The 12,341-nt window shown below is 44.3% G+C and overlaps 1 protein-coding gene across 1 annotated transcript; it reads left to right on the top strand.

The window, feature by feature from the left end:
- The first annotated feature begins 10,487 nt into the window (after nt 1-10,487).
- LOC120701971 (BURP domain-containing protein 10-like) lies at nt 10,488-12,118 on the top strand. Its single transcript, XM_039985760.1, has 2 exons — nt 10,488-11,097; nt 11,961-12,118. Exons 1-2 carry the CDS (start codon nt 10,488-10,490, stop codon nt 12,116-12,118), a joined length of 768 nt encoding a protein of 255 aa, XP_039841694.1.
- Nucleotides 12,119-12,341: the final 223 nt, after the last annotated feature.

Raw genomic sequence — 12,341 nt, forward strand, 5'->3', positions numbered from 1 at the left:
GCTTGAGGGTGCAGCACTGGAAAACAGCAATGGAGGAGAGGACAGAGTTCACCATTTCTAATTACCTTCCAGCTGTTGAAAGAAAGGTTGATGAGGAAGTCAACCTTTTTTTGATTTTCTGAACTAAAGGCAAGAATTCATTCAATTTTTGTTTCGAACTAACAAGAGGTAAGCCCAAGTAGATGAAGGGAAGACTGCCAATCATACAATTGAGGGTAGCTGCCAAAATTTTCATTCTTCCTTCTGAGAAATTGATAGGAACTAAGAAGGATTTGTTATAATTCACCCTTAAGCCAGTAGAAGCAGCAAATTCAACCAAATTTTCCTTCAGTTTCTGTAGCTAGGAGGGACATGCTTCTACGAAAAGAAGAGTGTCATCAGTATATTGGATTATAGGAAAGTCATTTCAATCTCTCTCAGGTAGAGGTAGCTTTAGGGTCCCCTGGGCTTTGTCATTATTCACCAATGATTGTAGGAGGTCAGTTGTGAGTACAAACAAGAGTGGTGAGAGAGGGTCTTCTTGTCTCAAACCCCTTCTGCAATGAAAAGCTTTCCCTAGTATTCCATTTAGCAGGGCAGAAGAGGTTCCTGGATCTAAGATGTTTTTGATCCACATGACCCATTTTTCACTAAAACCTTTGTGTTGTAGGATCTGGAGAATCGTATTGTGCTCAATCTTATCAAAAGCCTTTTCAAAATCGAATTTCAAGATGACCAGCTCTTTCTTAGAGGATTTGCATAGGTGCAAATACTCAAGGGTCCAAGCTAAACAATCCTGAATTGTTCTACTTTTGATGAAACCATATTGATTTGTGTGTACCTGGAGGAGGATGACCTGTTGTAATCTTTCAGCCAGAAGCTTGGTGATATGCTTCAGTGAGGAGTTTAGCAAAGAGATTGGTCTGAAATCGTTTACAGAGAGTGGTGTACCATTTTTAGGAACTAGGGTGACATATAAGAACTATTGATTCTTCTCAGACAGAGATCCCCTTCCTAGAAAGCTTCACAAAGGGCATAAAATTCGTCCGAATTCCAGCATTTCTTCAAAAATTATCCATTAAAACCATCAGGCCCTGCGGACTTGTGGTTTGGGAGATCTGCAATTACATTGTTGATTTCTTCCATTGTGAACGAGGATTCAAGCTAGTTGATATCATCCCTTAGAAAGAGTAGGGCTGAGAGGTCCACATACGTATGTCTGAACTCAGATAATCCCAATCTTGGTTTAAAAGCTTCCCAAATAATGTTAGCTTTAGCTTCATGATCAGAGAATTATACCCCAACATGTTTTTTTAGCACTATTATATAATTTCTTCTATGTTTTATAGAAGCATTACCATGGAAGAATTCAGTGCACTCATCTCCAAAGATCACCCATTTTATAGTACCTCTTTGTTTCTAGATCTTTTGCTGCTTGAGAAGAGATTCTAACTGAGAATGAACCAAGTTTCTGAAGTTCCATTCCTGAATTGAGAGGTCCCTACTTTACTCAAGGACATTTAGCAAGACTATTTCTTTGCAGTTCTAAATAGTCTTTGCAAGGCTAGGAAGTTGATTTTTCCATACCATCAACACCCTTATCAGGTTTTTGAATTTAGCACCAATAATTTTAGCTTTATTAGATGAAGGGCAGGGTAGGTTCCAACCATGCTGCACTACCAAAGGGAACTGATCATGTACTAATACTTCTCAAATCTGAACACATGTGATCTGGGGGTATTAGTTTTAGCTGAGATGAGACATGGTGTATAATCAGAAGTACCTTTAGAAAGGCCAACTGCTTGGGTATTAGGGAAGGAGGTAGTCTAAGAATTTGAAGTAAAGAACCAATTAAGTCTTTTAAGGAGAGGGTTGAACTCTTTGTTTGTCCAAGTATATTTGCAGGCCTTTAAAAGGAATTTCTACCAACCTGAGTCCACTAATTGCATCATTGAAAGCAAACATATCCTTGATATTACCCCATGGTTTATTGCTGTTCTTTGGAGTTCTAATGAGGTTGAAATGTCCTGCCATGAGCCACTTAACTTCATCTGGCATATTGATATTCCTTAACCATTCAAGGAAAGATGTCTTCCTTTCAGCAGCGCAAGGAGCATAAATGTTTGTAAGAATCCAAAGTTCCCCGGAGAGTTTACAACACATCTCAACAGACTGAGCGAAATTGTTCTAGAAGACAAGGTTACCCAAAAATTTTTGGCCATTCCAAAGTATGATGCTGCCCCCTGAGTTTCCTTCTGACAGGAGGAAGACAAACTGATCCATATGAGGTGGGATAAAGTTTTTAGGATAATCAGGATTAAAACAATTCTCTCTTAGTTTCTTGCAGGCAGACGACATCACATTTTGATTCTAAATTTTGCTTCTTATGGCATTCCATTTGCTCTCTGAGTTTAAACCTCTAACATTTCAACTTAGCAAAACCAAGATTTCTTACTTTCTTCACTATTCAAGCAGAAAATTAAATTGAAAAATGGGATACCCTTTTTGCATAGCAGGAAGAGATAATAGACACTCTTCTAGAGAGTAATCACCACAAAGTGAATAGTAAAAATCCATACAAATTTAATCAGCAAGATCCACCAACAAAGCCTTCCAATAGAAGGACCCATAAAGTCATTACTGTCCAAAGAGTGAATCTGACAGAGATTGTCCGAAAGCTTGTTGGTACTTTGTAACGTCACGAATAAAATCCGTAAACGCACGGATACCATTGTAGATTTCACCCAGGAGTATTCCAGAGTATCGTATCCACTGGGGAACGTGAGTACACTATCTACGGGTTCAGACTCATCCAAGGACACACACTGGTGTAGAAGGGATAGAATAGAGAAGACTTCCTAAGATTTAGAATCTATGTTTAGAGAAAGAGATACTTCACCGTTATACTTCGAGCTACTGGTATCGACCGGCTTAAACAAGCCGATAGCTCCAATAATAATGATCTATCCAATATCCGAACGTGGAGGATTACTAGGGCTCAAACAGGACTATCACCACCTGCCGGCTACCTCTCCAAACCGTGGGACTATCAGACAACTGAGTGGTATAGTCTAGCCTAGACACCACATCTACGCTATTCCCTACTAACTCTAGAGGCGATCAGGGTTATCCTTCTCTATCCGAAGCCCAACTCTAGAGTCAAATGCTACTCTAAGCATACACTCCAACTAATATAAGGCAGAAGAAATAACTTGCAACTAAACCCTATGTCAAAATAAGAAAGTCTCGAACACTTACAACCGAATAAGCATCTGTCGAGGTACAAGCGGAGAAGAGTGCTAACAAGCCCGGCACTTTCCCCCGACTCCTCCTCACTCTCTTGTAGAGGTACAATTTGGAGAAAAGCGTCGTTACTGGCGCCCCTCCTAAGTACCTCTACCCTCTCTCCTACACTAAACACAAGCTAGAGAAGCTCTTCACTTGGAGGTGAGTCATTTATTTCTTACCCACACCCCTCATATATATAGGAGGGAGCCAGGGGTCTTGCGTCGCCGTTCTGCAGCCATGCCTTCTCAAACCGACATTCTCCACCAATGAGGAAGCGCCACGTCGAAGCTTGAGGCAGTAGGGCCCACTGGGTCGTCGGCCGACCAGGGTGGTCGACCGACCAGGCCCAGCTGCCAACCGCCTTCAGCTTTCATCTAGGGGTTGACACGTGGGGTCCTTGGTCTTTAGCACGTGGTATTGCTTCTGATAAGTCGGTTTAACTGCTGCATTTGCGTCCATGGATCCTCGCGCTTGCGTCTGATTGGTCAAGAAGAGATTGCCTCGGATTGCTGACATGTCATTGCTCATGGGCTGCGTCTCCCTCACATGTGCAGCTGCTAAGTGGGCCCTTTTGGCCTTTGGGCTTGCTTGTGCTTAGCCCAGGAACTTATGCCTTGGGTAATATGCTTGTGACATGCAGTTTTTGCCCAAATTCACCTGCACACATTCTTAGGCCAGCATCTGTGGAATTCATCAAATAATTATCCTATGCTAACATTTATTTCTCCCGTTACTCGACTTTTACCCAATAGTTGACGGTCAAAATGGGTCAATAGAGACCGTCAACAAAGCTAAGGAGAAGAAAAAATACCAAAGTGACCGGATGATCGTCAAAATAGTTTCTTGCTAAAGAAGGGTACTAGCGCCATTCAGAAGTGGAACTTCTAGTCTTCTTCATCATCAGTGGGCTTCTTCCCCTTCACTATCTTTTTAGAGATAATCTTCTTGGCTGTTAGCTTTTCCCCAATGGTGGTCTTGGAAAGGAGGGCCTCCTCAGACCTCAGTTAGAGTTCCAGGGGCTATCATGCAGGCCTTTTCAACAATAGCCTAAATCTGTGTTATAGAGAGATTTGGGGGGGGGGGTAGCAGAGCAGGCAAAGGCATCCTTTAGTATCACATCCAGATTGCTTGAAGCCAACATTTTTTCCCTTACGTCTATTACTTCTCTTTACAGAAGAAGCAACTAGAGGTGAGCTGCTAGATTTTCTAGCAGGAGGAGCCCCAACTGCCTCTGTCTGATCCTGGTCAAGTAGTTCTTGAATTTGAAATTCAGGGTAGCTGACTTCTGCATTCTTGGGGTAAGATTGAGGAAAAACAAAGGACATCTGCTCATTATCTTTGTTTAAACTGGTTAGAGTCTCCCAATCCTCTTGTTGGTACTTTGTAACATCACGAATAAAATCCGCAAGTGCATGAATACCGCTATAGGTTTCACCCAAGAGTATTCCAGGGTATCGTATCCATTGGGGAACGTGAGTACACTACCTACGGGAGCCTACCCAAGTGTATTCCAGGGTATCGTATCCACTGGGGAACGTGAGTACACTACCTACGGGTTCAGGCTCATCCAAGGACACACACACTGGTGCAAGAGGGATAGGACAGAGAGGACTTCCTAAGATTTAGAATCTATGTTTAGAGGAAGGGATACTTCACCGTTATATTTCGAGCTACTGGTTTTGACCGGCTTGAGAAAGTCGATAGCTCCAATAATAATGCTCTATCCAATATCCGAACGTGGAGGGTTACTAGGGCTCGAACAGGGTTGTCACCATCTGTCGGCTATCTCTACAAACCGTGGGACTATCAAACAACTGAGTGGTATAGTCTAGCCTAGATACCACATCTACACTATTCCCTACTGATCCTAACCCTGGCCAATATTATCCTTTTCTATCCAGAGTCTTAAGCTAGGATCAAATGCAACCATAAGCATACACTCAACTTATATAAGGCAGAAGAAATAACTTGCAATGAAACTCTAATTTTAAATAAGAAAGTCTCGAACAGTTACAACCGAATAAGCATCCGTCGAGGTACAAGCGGAGAAGAGTGCCGACAAGCCCGGCTCTTCCCCCGACTATCTCCCTCACTCTCGTAGAGGTACAATTTAGAGAATAGCGCCATTACCGGCGCCCCTCCTAAGTACCTCCACCCCTCTCCCCTACTAAACACAAGCTAGAAAGGCTCTACACTTGGTGGTGAGTGATGTGTGGTGTTCTAATTTCTTACCCCCTCCCCTCATACTAACCACATGCCAAGAAATATGGTAATCGGTAAGCTTAAGTACCTGATTGGACCGAGGCGTGAAACATACCACCCCACTGTCAGCGGGTGCAAAGTCGTCGTACTTGTAGTCGAGGGCGGTGGGCCTGTCCCGCGAAATAGGAAGAAAGGGGAAATATTGCGTGGGTGACTTCTCTTCCCATACGTGTGTGTTAGGTTTGTCTTGCAAGGTAAATAAACTCGATTCGAATTGTTCCGCCGCTCACGGACAATGAGACTGCTTAACACTTTTGCCACATAGAGTAACTTGAGTAACAAGTGGAAGATGATGATGATGAATATTGATGGATGATTAATTGTTTTCCAAACATGAATGATTAGAGATAGATGCTCACCTAGACTAGTTAATTGAATTAGATTTATGAAAGCTAAAATCTGAAGGTAAGGATCTACTATTAGTTGCTTTTTCGGCAAACAAACCCCTCCAGCCAAAAAAGCTTTGCATGTCTAATTAAGTGGACTAAGTTATATCCGTTGACGGGTAAGCCTTGCTGAGTATTAGTATACTCAGCCTTGCTTGTGGTATTGTTTTCAGGTGAGACTTTTAAAGAAATGTTTGCTGATTTAACTGCTTTACCTTCGGGTTGGTCTATGGTGTAGGATGGATCCTCAGCTGGTGCTGACACTTATCCTCCCGAGTGATGTCTCTTATGGGCTTTATCGAGATGTCAAGTTATCATGTTTTTACCTTCCACTGAATAAATGAACTCTGATGAACTGTAGTAGTTGAAATTCTGTAGTACTGTCTTACTCTTCGAACTGGTTGTAATAATTTCAACTTCTGCTGCAAGACTCTATGATGTATGAAATGTGTGTTGTTGTACTCTTTGGACTCGCCTTCGTGTGAGGTTTACTTATTTGATCCCGATTTTCTGTGGCTTTAATCGAGATTTTACTTGAGGAACTGTCGAGGTACGTTCGAGTTCTATCACAGTTGCCTTGCAACACTGGTTAGCACACTAATCCAAGTTATTTTGGGTGGTTCCGCCACACAAAGAAGACCAACAAGGTGTGATGCAAGAAGAAGACGACGTCAACGTCCACTACTACTTCTCCAGATACAGATGAAATGACCTCGACCTAACTAGGTATGGAGAAAGGTCCTACATTTCGGACCCTAAACAAAGAGCTAGCTTAGGGGAGATTCCCTCCCCAAAGTCAACTGTATCCCTTTACTTGCTTTCGAAGAAATTTGATAAAATCTTCTAAAATAAATAAATATTTACTGCTTTATTTTCCTTCCATATGCGTGGTAAGAATGTTTAACTTCTCTTAAAGTTGAAGAATGAAATTTGCTTTGTTCTGTCTCAACTGATGTGTCTAAGTTTATGGTTAAGAGTACACTTAAGTTGTGGATTGCGCATGCTTAATCCAAGTCTTAGCTTTTGTGAGTATAGATATGGGGAATAAAGCTATGCAATCTTGTTCTAGTGATGCTTGAAATCTGAAATTGTTGCTTTTGAAAAATTCAAATAAGGCAAGTTCCTCAGTGATAAGCAATGTCCTACTAGAGCCATATGGCATACATCATGAAAAATCTTATACATATGCTGCTTGTCATTCTCTGGATAATTAAGTGAGCGGTAGATATGTTGTCCAAATATGTAAAGGTTTGGTTAGTTTGCCACTACATTTTGCTGTTCCATATGGTGCCTGTGTACAACACGCTACGAGGCCAAGTCTAGCAATGGGCCCATGAACACGCGCGCCACCGATGGCTCGTCCCAGGATTGCAACTTCTCGGTGCAGAACGTGGGAGACTAGGTGAGCATCCGGATGAAGGCTTCCGGCGCCGCCGCTGCGCAGATTAGGGACACAGTCTAGGACATGGACCTCGTCGCCATCAACGCCGAGGAAGCAATGCCGGAGCCCATGGAGCAGTTCGATCTCGTCGAGGCTCCCGTGGCCGACGCGCCAAGGGCGTCTGGCATGACAGCGCGCCGAGGGCGTCCGTGGCACGTGGCGGACGCGCCCGGCCCGGCCACCGATGACAACGCGGGGCCTGCCGACCAGAGGAAGAATACCAGGTCATCCATCCTCGGCCGTGCTCGAGCTCGCCCCACAGCGATGGATCTGCGATGACAGGACCCCGGCAGGTGTGGGAAGCGAGGAGCGGGCGGCTATGAGGGTGGCAGGCACTGGGCCAGTGGGGGCGCGGTCGCTCGGCGTTCATGCTGCCACTGTCAACCGCCGTTCTCGCCCTCCCTCCATCACGCGTGCTCGTCGTCCATCCATCATCAGCGCAGCGCCGGATCTGCGACGTGCCTCCTCCCACAATGGCTCCATAGCAATGAGGTCTACGACGACTCCTTGGTGGCGGGTGTAGCGGCTCGACAGACGTGGGAAGCAGGTGACAAGGACAAGGTGGAGGCTCCCGATGAATTGGAGAGGGACAATAGTGGCAAGTGCGGTTGCAATGCCGTGAGCCATGGGATCGATGCTTCTCTTTGGATGGAAACACCATTTTCCCACTTCAAAAGTGACAGTAGTGTCAAATAAACAAAAACTCGGCTTGAGAACATATAGGAAAGAATTCATGTTTGGGTGTTAATTAGGCAAATATCATTATTTCTAGTGTCAAATTGGCAATTCTCTCTATTAAAGATGCAATTCTGAAGAACTCGAATATGATTCCAGAAGGACTCGAAAGCCTGGACTACTCGGCTACGAAGAGCTCGGGGGCTTGTCAGACCTAGAGCTACGGGACTTCTGGTACAGATCTTTCTAGAATAAGGATAGGGCATGTCCTATACCTTAACTGGTTGTAATGTGGTCGGATACAAGTAGGACTAGTCAGTACAGAAGGAAACTACCAAACAGAGTACGGGTAGAACTCCTAAGCTTGTAGCAAGCAGGATATCTAGAACCCTATCCCCCCAGAGTATATAAGGGTAGACAGGGACCCCCTCCAAAGCAATCTACAACCTCAGGAAAGACAAACCACCAAACAGGACGTACGGTATTACGCAACTTGTTGCCCGGACTAGTTTAAAACTTGTGTGGCTTGCACCATCGAGTTCATGATCTCAGTGACACCCAGCCTACAGATATACCATCTCGTGGTATCCCTCGGTGGGCTCAGTGAGGTAATACACCGCACCAACACATAGAGCTAGAGAAAGCCCGAAGTCACAACGAACCTAGGTCGTAGCATAGATTGGCTAGCCTACGCGTATACAATATATAAGTCATGGAAAGTCCGGACACAATACAATATACTATCAAGGTAGCATAAAGATCATACTAGTTATGACTTAGCCGAGAATAATTGTTTGATGAGACGTGCAAATATATAATTATAGCAACAATATAGTATGAGAGTAAGTAAAAATTGAAAAAACTGACGTGGCTTTGAATCTCATATTATTTGTGTTGAGGCTGTCGCGCCGAGATGTATAAACCATACTAGGCATCAAGGAGCATGAAGTAAAGATGCATCAAGTTGTAGCAACAGCATGTACAAGCTGTCTTGTTGCTCATGAGCCATGATAGACATGCAAACCAATGCATTAAATTCTTGCGTCCGCCAGCAACCACTTTATGGGTGCATTAAATTCTTACAACTAGTAGCAACCACTATGAGTCCATTAAAAACTTATGCATGCCAACAACCCAATAACAATTGTATATCATCCTGCTCATGATCCATGATCGACATGCAGACCATTACAGGTGCATTAAATACTTGTGTCTACCAGCCACCACTCTATGGGCGCATTAAATTCTTATAACTGGAAGCCACCAGTAAATGGATGTACTTAATACTTGTAGCTACCAACAAATCCAACAATTGTTCTGTAATGTCTTGCTGATCAAAAGCCATGATGGTACATGCCAGTACAAATGCATTAAATACTTGTGTCTGCCAACTAACATCGCTTTATGGGTGCGTTAAATTCTTACAGCTGGCAACAACCACTATATAAATGTACTAATACTTGCAGCTGCCAACAACCCAACAACCATGTTACATAATCTAATATATTAAAATATTCACTATTATATATTATTAAACCGCACGTGTTGATGCTTTCTAGCATGTCGCGTATAGCCAACGAGCAACCTACAATGTGGAACATAGCAAAGATGATGCGTCCATCTCCACAACAAGATTTAATTAGTCCAACTGGAAATTAGAGCTTGCTAACTATTCAGGATAGAAAGCTAAAGAGCTGTCAGCGTCCTGTATAAGTAACGGTGCCCAGATGCCGGGTGAGAACACAGGGAAACATAACAGCAAGTCTTAACTAGTTGTGGAACAAATGGGTGTTCTTCTATGCTTCGTGTCACTTCTGGTATGTCATGTGCTACATCAAACATCTACACTCTCAAGTAGTTGTCTTCGTTCTTAGCCAGATTGCTGGGGAATCATCCATAGAATTGATAATAGATCTAGTATTTTTAACCTTTCTCCAATTTTGATGTTGCGGCAATGACGGTCTTGCAGGTTGTTGTGGCCAGTGGAGGCAAGTGTGCAGCTTTGGTGACAGGAGCCAAAGGGAATACTATGTTGTACTATGCCTCTAGGTCAGAGCTCAACACATACTGGCAGTCAGTGTTTCCTAATAGGCCCATACCGTCAGCCATACTCTCTCATTTTAGTGCACGTTCTGGTACCTCTCTACCTCACACACAATATATGCATACTATATAAGCCTTAGATCATTGGGGAAGAAATTGTGTAGCTGCACTTTGGTTCTCAAGTGCATGTACTATTGTACCTTCTACTTAGGGTGTGCAATATACAGATGGGGATTTACTTTGACTAACATTATAACAAACATCTTACTGGAACCGAGAGTAAAGATCAGGAAAAGGAACACTACTGGTCCATATATTCTGATCAGCTTACCAAAAGGGATGCAAAGATCTTCCATAACTAGGCACATAGGGTGACTTCAGAGAAGTTGCTGTACCCAGAGAGCACCTTCACTATGGGGTCCAAGATCAACCTCTACATCGATTGGGCGGCCGCCTTGCACAGCGCTTTCCTTCATCGTGATGTCGCCAATTCAATCCCGATGTCCACAGAGAACTTTACTGACATCGCCACCATGTCCTTGCCAGTGTCCGTCTCCATGGCCCGTGATATGTGGTCCACGCTAAGCTCGTGTGAGCACCCCCGCGAGGTGGTGGGTGAGCAAAAGGCATGCGCTACATCCTTGGAGTCCATGCACAAGTTCGTAGCGTCGGCACTAGGAACAAGCAGCATCCATGCCTTCTCCACATCCCTCGATGTGCCAGAGGAGGGCATTGCCTCACTGTCGGACATTTACAAGGTGGCGGCAATGCGTGCTCTAACCACCCATGGAGCTACCAAGGAACCATCCAACACCGTGACGTGCCACAGCATGAGCTTCCCATTCGTGTTGTTCTATTGTCATGCCGTCAACCCGACAAGGATCTATGAGATCACGTTGAAGAAGGTTAAGAATGGTGTTGTCCCTGCTGTGAAGAGAAGGTCGCCGGTGGTCCGGGCACTAGCAGTATGCCATGTGGACACTTCGGGGTTTGACCCCACATTGAATTACTGGGTGAAGCTTGGTCTCAAGCCAGGGCAAGCCTCAGTGTGTCACTTCCTTACAAGGGGTGATGTCCTCTGGACGCCTACGTTAGTTGCTTGAGTAGTGGTATGCTCCATATGAGCCTTTTGTATGTAGAAAATAAGGAAGACAAGGTTGAAAGCACCTTCATGTATGTCGAGTTGTACTACCTAATATATGTGATCCCTGGCTCGAGTACTATGCATGCTCCATCTACCCATGTGTGCTCATCTACAAATGTGTTACCATTATTTATTCTATCGCGTTTTTGATTCTATATACACTCGATCACATTTCCAACTTGCTATCCATAGTGGGCCCACTTGCATGATTTTGAGGATTCTTGTGATCTCCTCACTCAATCTCCCAAAGATAACCATAGTTTAAAGTACCCACATGAACATATAAAAGATGTTTTTTAATTACTTGAAGTCTACACGGGGCAAGGGCACCTTGCTCATAGCCTCGAAGCAGCCTGGAAGGTGCTCTGGAAGACATATTAAAGAGAGAGAATTGCCTATTTGACACTAGAAATAATGAGATTTGGCTATTTGACACCCAAACTTGAATTCTTGCCTATATGTCCTGAAGTCGAGTTTTTGTTGTCTATTTGACACTACCGTGAGTTTGGATAGCTAACACTGTTATAAGTCCTACGCGATAAGACTATTTTATCCCTAGAGTGGTTTGGACTACTTGACAGGGAAGATTTGTTTGGATAGCTATTATGTTTGTATCTTGACAATAACACATTTTATTCCTCCGGATAATTAAGTGAGCGGTAGATATGTTGTCCAAATATGTGAAGGTTTGGTTAGTTTGCCACAGCATTTTGCTGTTCCATGCGGTGCCTGTTTACTACAGGCTGCGAGGCCAAGTCCAGTGACCGGCCCATGAAAACACTCGCCACCGACGTCTCATCTCGGGATTGCAACTTCACGGTACAGAACATGGGCGACCAGGTGAGCATCTGGATGGAGGCCTCCGGTGCTGCCATCACGCGGGTTAGGGACACGGTCTAGGACCTAGATCTCGTTGCCATCTATGCCATGGACGCAGTGTCAGAGCCTGTGGAGCTGTTCGACCCCGTTGAGGCACCCGCGGCCGACGCGCCAAGGGCATTCGGAAGGATGGCGCGCCGCGGGCACTCGCGGCACGTAGCAGACGCGCCCGGTCCGGCCACCGATGATGACGTAGTGCCTGCCGACCAAAGGAAGAACGCCAGGTCATCCGTCCTCGGCTGCG

This window comes from Panicum virgatum, chromosome 4K (genome assembly GCF_016808335.1).
Source record: "Panicum virgatum strain AP13 chromosome 4K, P.virgatum_v5, whole genome shotgun sequence".
NCBI classification, from domain to species: Eukaryota; Viridiplantae; Streptophyta; class Magnoliopsida; order Poales; family Poaceae; genus Panicum; species Panicum virgatum.